Below are 6035 nucleotides of genomic sequence, written 5' to 3' on the forward strand. Positions count from 1 at the left end.
GCTCAATTTATTATGATCCTTCAGCTGTTAATACACCTAATCAACCGCATGGACCGCAGTCTTTTCCAGAATAACCATAATCCGTCAACGTGGAACGGCGCTGGCGTCGGACTGTCCGCGGATGGGGGCGGCCATATCACCCCAATCTCGCCTAATAATATGACCAATCATCACACCATAGACCCCCTGCTCTCCGACTCAACAGGAGCAGGAGGTGGCGCATCAACCGGGGGGGCTCCTGATTCTCGTGCGAGACATTGTGGGCACAATACCTAGCGAGCACGAGAAACTGCGGAAAGTCATCCAGAAGCTGCAGGCTGAGATGGAGCACTCGGAGCTTCACTGATTTGACTTGATTGAGAAGTAAAGGGTCGGGCGGGCGTCAATCTTGGAAAAACGAGACTATTTGAGTCTTTGTTTTTGCCTTCGATCGCGAGGAGTGGGAAGGGGAGGATCGCCATTCTATGATAAACAATTGTATGACTAGACGAGCTATGAAGACTATATTCTATACAAAGAATGTCTTGTCTTATCAATCGATTGCAAAGCGTCGGTCGGGCTTGAATACCACCACGCTGCGCTGCATGCGCCGTCTAGGTTGACTACGAAGCAAAGTACTTGGACACCACATTTTCTTTGAAATAACCCAGTCTAGTACACTAGGGCGGAGCATTGAGCATGAAGCATGGGCCAAAAAACTGCTTGATAATAATGGCACGCGCATCCTGAATAATATCAAGAAGACTACCCTACTCCATACCGCCCCCTCTCCCCCACTGCGTAAAGCTAAAGGTAAGCAAGTAAAAATCAACCCTACTCCGCAGTTGGCACGACATCAACTTTGTCATCGAAAGGAATATACCCACGGGCCTCCCGCCTGGCGATCGTAAGAATCCTCCTAAGAGGTAAGAACTCACTGTGAGGATTACAGATTAGAATTAGTCAGGTAACCTGCTGACTGAAAAAAATCCCCCAGAGCCAAGAGCCAAAAGTACACACTCCGTAATCCATACTTTTGTACAGGGAGTCAGCTTTTAAATCCAACCAAGGCATTTGTCAGAGCCAGGTATGCATTTGTCAGCCTGCGCAGCACCTCAGCTATCTGCAGGGGTCAGGGCATTGTCAGCATTTTGAACGCGGGGTCGGGGGAAAGGGGATATTGGCTGGCTTGTGATTGAACGGTTTAAGGCTGGGCGTGCTTGGTTACTATACTCTGTCCATACTAGTTGGATAGGCTTGCGGCTGGCGGGCTGGCGGCACTCGGCGGAGGCTCGGTTAGCCATGGGCCGGGCCGGGCTCCACTCAGCCCTAAATCGACTGACATGAAAGCCTGACAGTCTGACAGCGACTGTGCTGATGCTGACATCCCCGTGGGGTCTGCAGTCTACAAAGTATGTCTAGCACTACGTACAGACTGGTCAAGTTGCAATGTGGCCGTGCTCTATGGTAATCAACCAGCATGAAACACCTGGACGCATCTGGCATCTGAGATTGAACCATTTACAACACTTCGTAGGTACATTATATTGAACACGCTAGCCCAATTGAGCCTTCGCCTTACTATCTTATACTCTACAACTTCTTCTGCGCAAGCAAAACATGCTCATCCGAATCCCAAAATATGCCCTCATGCTCGAATCTGCCGTCGCGCCCTGATCTAACCTCCGAATCTCCTCTTCCGCATTGGGCTTCCCGCTCGCCGACAGAATCAACTTGGACAATCGTGTGCACGACCAAATGTACGTGGAGTTAATTTCGTCTTTCAACTTGGAGCCATGCTTCATGGTGTTGTACACCTTTTCCGAGATGTTCTGTAGCTCGGCGTGCGAATTTGCCGCTGCGAGGAAGGCGGCAGGGACACTGATGGATGAGGTGAGTAAGTACTCACCTTGCATGCGGAGTGCGGAGAGAGATGTAGGTCTTGATAGGTCTTGGCTTACTGCAGCTCCATCCCATTCGCCTCCATATAACCCCGGATAAGCTCGTTGACTTCTCTCACATGGGGACTGGGGACCCGTCCTCCCCAGGAGTCACCGTCGAAATCTTCCCATTGAATCCAGCTCCCGGGTCCTATAAAATTTCAGTCAGCTTCTGCGCTTACTCACTTTCTTCTATGCACTCGGTATAGAGTCAAGTACAATCACTCACGTAAAAGCTCCACCAAGTTATTAACACCAATGCTAACATTCCCCTTCGACAGAGCAGCAAACAACAGCCTCACGTGCACGAGATCATACTTCCCCTTCAGCTCCTCCGGCACAGGGCGCAAGATGTTGTAGACGCTGTAGTGGAAGTTCTCTGCGTGCGACTCGGGAAAGTTGGCGGGGGTCATGTCGGAGCCGTCATATTGGCGCTGCGCGCCGGTTGCGGTGGGGTTTGGGTCAAGGTGGGTTTCTAGGGCGTCGAGCCAGATTTTTTATAGTTTATCTTAGTTTAGCGTTCTGTGGGGTTGAAATTTGGAGCGGAAGGGGAGGAGAGGCTAGGATGGCGAAGGAGGAGAGAAAGAGAGAGAGAAAGAGACGTACCCTGTGCCTGTTCCTACGTCGGCGACGTTGATGATATTTGCCGGGTCAATGGGGGCGTGGATAAGCTTGTCCTCGATTATGTGGACCAGCACCTGGTGTTGGTTGTTGAGTCTGCTGGTTTGAAGTGTTGGTTAGGGTTCGGATCTAGTGATAGAGATGCGGCACATATAGGCCAGGCAATGCATACCTAGCGTGCTCCTCTTCATCAGGCTTCAGCCAGTAGTGGCTATCCTCTTGGTCTATAGATCCTATTTTTTAGAGGCTTTTTTGTTTGTGGCACGGTAGGAATCTGCTTGTGGTAACTTTTTGGTAGCCTTTCTAGTAGGATACTGCTTTATAAGGGCACTTTCTTTCTAACCAACATTTTCAACTGCAAAGCGCCACCTATAGCGAGAGATTCATAATACCTAGCCCCCTGTATTGCATTCAACAGTCGGAACCGGTGTCGGAGTCGGTGGTCCGACCGGGGTTACCTAGGGCTAATCGGCGAGCCTGGGCAGCGGGCAGCGGCATACGGCCAGTCCCAATCCTCCGAACGTCATCAAGCCATCAATGCAGGGGTGGTAGCAGATAGCGAAAGGAACAAAGCTGCACAATCCTTGTTTTGCAATTTTTATGCACACTATGCTCACTCTTACCAATCGCTTTCATTATTACAAAGCAGCAATTCCCTAAATTTGTCATTGAGTTCGGATAAAAACGGGCCATACAGAGGTGAGGATTCCGTTTCCCTACAGCAAGCCCTAAGTACTTTAGCGTTCGCTCGCTCGCTAGCTAGTTCGCCCTGCGACCAGGAAAAGGCAAGGCAAGATGGCTGCGAATCTTGAAGTCAACTCTCAGGCGAAATTGCCTGTCTCTACGACTGGCAACGAGTCTACGTCTGCAACCGAGAAAGAGGAGGAGATTGAGACTGAGAAGAAGAAGGAGAGTAAAAAGCAGGATGGATTCGAGACATCAGATACCCCCAGCGCAGACGAGTATCCTCGTGGGTTCGCACTGATGTATATCGTGGTGGCCATTATGCTTGCCACATTCCTGATCTCCCTGGACCAAGTGAGCATCCTTCACTTCAATTCACTACACCTTGAATGCGAAGCAATTCTAACACTGCGGCCTCTACCAGACTATCATCGGTACTGCAATCCCCAAAATCACTGACCAGTTCGGCGGTCTCGACAAAGTCTCATGGTACGGCTCCGCATACTTCATGACCTACGGCGGGTTCCAGCCCTCGCTGGGCAAGGTCTACCGATACTTTAGTCTGAAGGGAACATTTCTGGTCTCGCTCTTTATTTTCGAGCTAGGCAGCCTCATCTGCGGCGTGGCGCCGAATCCCAACGCGTTAATTGTCGGGCGAGCGATTGCCGGCGTTGGCGGCGCAGGCATGGCAACGGGAGGGTTCACCATCATCGCATTCTCCTCTGAGCCAAAAAGACGACCTCTATTCACAGGCTTGGTCGGTTCTGCATACGGTCTTTCGGCAGTATCAGGTCCACTCATTGGCGGTGCTTTCTCAGATAAGGTGTCCTGGCGCTGGTGCTTCTACATCAACCTCCCCGTCGGAGGCCTCGCAGCCGCAATCATCTTCATCTTCTTCAAAAGCCCCAAAGCAGCGAAACCAATCCAGGCATCGTGGAAAGAGATCATCCTAAACATGGACCTCGTCGGGGTGACACTAACAATGTGCCTTGTCATCTGCTTCATCCTAGGCCTCGAATACGGCGGGCAATCGCGACCATGGAACTCCAGCACTGTCATCGGCCTCCTCGTCGGCTTCGGCCTCATCCTCATCACTCTGCTCATCTGGGAATTTTACCAAGGCGAGCGCGCCATGTTCGTCTGGCGCCTGTTCAAAAGACGCGCACTCTGGGCCCCCTCAACATACATCTTCTTCCTCGCCGGCTCCTACTTTATCCTCCTCTACTACCTCCCCATCTACTTCCAGAGCATCGGCAACACCAGCCCCATTGGGTCTGGAGTCCGCAACCTGCCCATGGTTATCACGTTTAGTATAGCAGCTATTATTGCCGGCGCATTCGTTGAGCGGACCGGTCTCGCGACTCAGACTATGCTGGCTGGTTCGGCCATCGCGACGATCGGAACGGGCCTCATCTATACCTGGGACATTAGCACACCAACGGGGAAATGGATAGGGTATCAAATCCTTGCGGCCTTTGGATTCGTCATCCCTTATCTCGTTCCCATGAACATCGCCCAGGCGAATGCCACCCCAGCAGATATGTCTACCGTGACGGCTACAATTTTCCGTAAGCCCCCTCAAGCCTAACCAAGAATGGTTCTGCTTAATCTAACAATAACCCGTCTCACCTCAGTCTTCCAAACCCTCGGCGGCGCATTCAGCATCTCCGCCGCGCAATCCGCATTCGTAAACACAATGATCAAAGAACTGCGCAGCACAGCACCGAACATCGACCCCATGGCTGTCGTCACGACAGGCGCCACGCAGATCCGCGCCGTGTTCACTGAGCCCGATGATATTCGCGGCATCCTGTTGGCTTATATGGCGGGGCTGAAGGCGACGTTTGCGATTTCGGTGGGGATGGTTGGATTTGCGTTTTTGGTGGGCTTCTTCAGTCCGTGGAGGAGATTGCATGGGGCGTCGGAGAGTGTTGGGTTTGCTTAGGGGAAGGGGATCAAAGGGAGTGTGTTGAGGGAGGAAGGAGGGCTTGGGACTATTGAATGACCTTTTGAGCGTGGGAGGGAAGTGAAGGCAAAGGCGGGGCCTGAGAGCGAATGGTGAGTTCTGGAGCTTCAGGAGAAGTCCTAGGAGGTAGAATGTGCTATTCTCGATTCTGCTTGATTATTAGGCTTTATTCTATTACTCTTATCTTGCTAATCTCCGTAGACTGGATAGCTAGGATTCCTTATTACAGAGTATATTATTAGAAAGACGGCCATGAGTCAATACTATATTTACCGTCCGTGATTTCCACGTTGTGCACAAATTTCCTATTTTACCTGGATAGGTGGCCCTTCCATTCTAACCCCTTTAATTCCAAGATCCAAGACCTCGTCGGGGACCCAACTCGGGATAGGAGACAGCAATATATCGCCAGTCGCCCATCGCCCACCTGTAGACAGAGTCACTCCCGAAGACCACAAAAGCCGCTGACAGCCAACGTGCTACGGATCATGAGCAAAGGGAAAGCAGTCTGGAATATAGCAGTGCGCGCAATATAATACAAGACTCATACTTTGAGGCCCACGGCACGGGTGCACAGGCGGGTGACCGTAAGTGACGCATTGCCATGAAAGCGGCTCAATCTAACATGCACTAGCTATCGAGGCCCGGGCCATCCAAAGCGTTTTCTTCCCCGACGGAAAGGACGGTCAGCTCATAGTCGGCAGCATCAAGACAGTCATCGGACACACTGAAGGCACAGCGGGTGTTGCCGGTGGTGCTCAAGGCGTCACTTGCAGTCCAACACGGCCAGATACCGGCGAACATCCATTTCAAAAAAAAAAAAAAAAAAAAAAAAAAAAAAAAAA

The 6035-nt window shown here is 51.3% G+C and overlaps 2 protein-coding genes across 2 annotated transcripts; one reads left to right on the forward strand and one right to left on the reverse strand.

Moving 5' to 3' along the window:
• Positions 1 to 813: 813 nt before the first annotated feature.
• Positions 814 to 2332, reverse strand: BDV17DRAFT_292446 (uncharacterized protein; the record flags this gene model as incomplete). The annotated part of the gene is made up of 4 exons (XM_073762369.1): positions 814 to 916; positions 1663 to 1860; positions 1941 to 2070; positions 2149 to 2332. 4 exons carry the CDS (start codon positions 2330 to 2332, stop codon positions 814 to 816), a joined length of 615 nt encoding a protein of 204 aa, XP_073614538.1.
• A 1003-nt stretch (positions 2333 to 3335) lies between these two features.
• Positions 3336 to 5262, forward strand: BDV17DRAFT_299112 (MDR family MFS transporter; the record flags this gene model as incomplete). The annotated part of the gene is made up of 3 exons (XM_073763818.1): positions 3336 to 3578; positions 3649 to 4792; positions 4859 to 5262. 3 exons carry the CDS (start codon positions 3336 to 3338, stop codon positions 5167 to 5169), a joined length of 1698 nt encoding a protein of 565 aa, XP_073614539.1. The 3' UTR covers positions 5170 to 5262.
• Between the last annotated feature and the right edge of the window lie 773 nt (positions 5263 to 6035).

Source organism: Aspergillus undulatus, assembly GCF_047715775.1.
Source record: "Aspergillus undulatus strain CBS 261.88 unplaced genomic scaffold BDV17scaffold_32, whole genome shotgun sequence".
Classification (NCBI taxonomy): Eukaryota; Fungi; Ascomycota; class Eurotiomycetes; order Eurotiales; family Aspergillaceae; genus Aspergillus; species Aspergillus undulatus.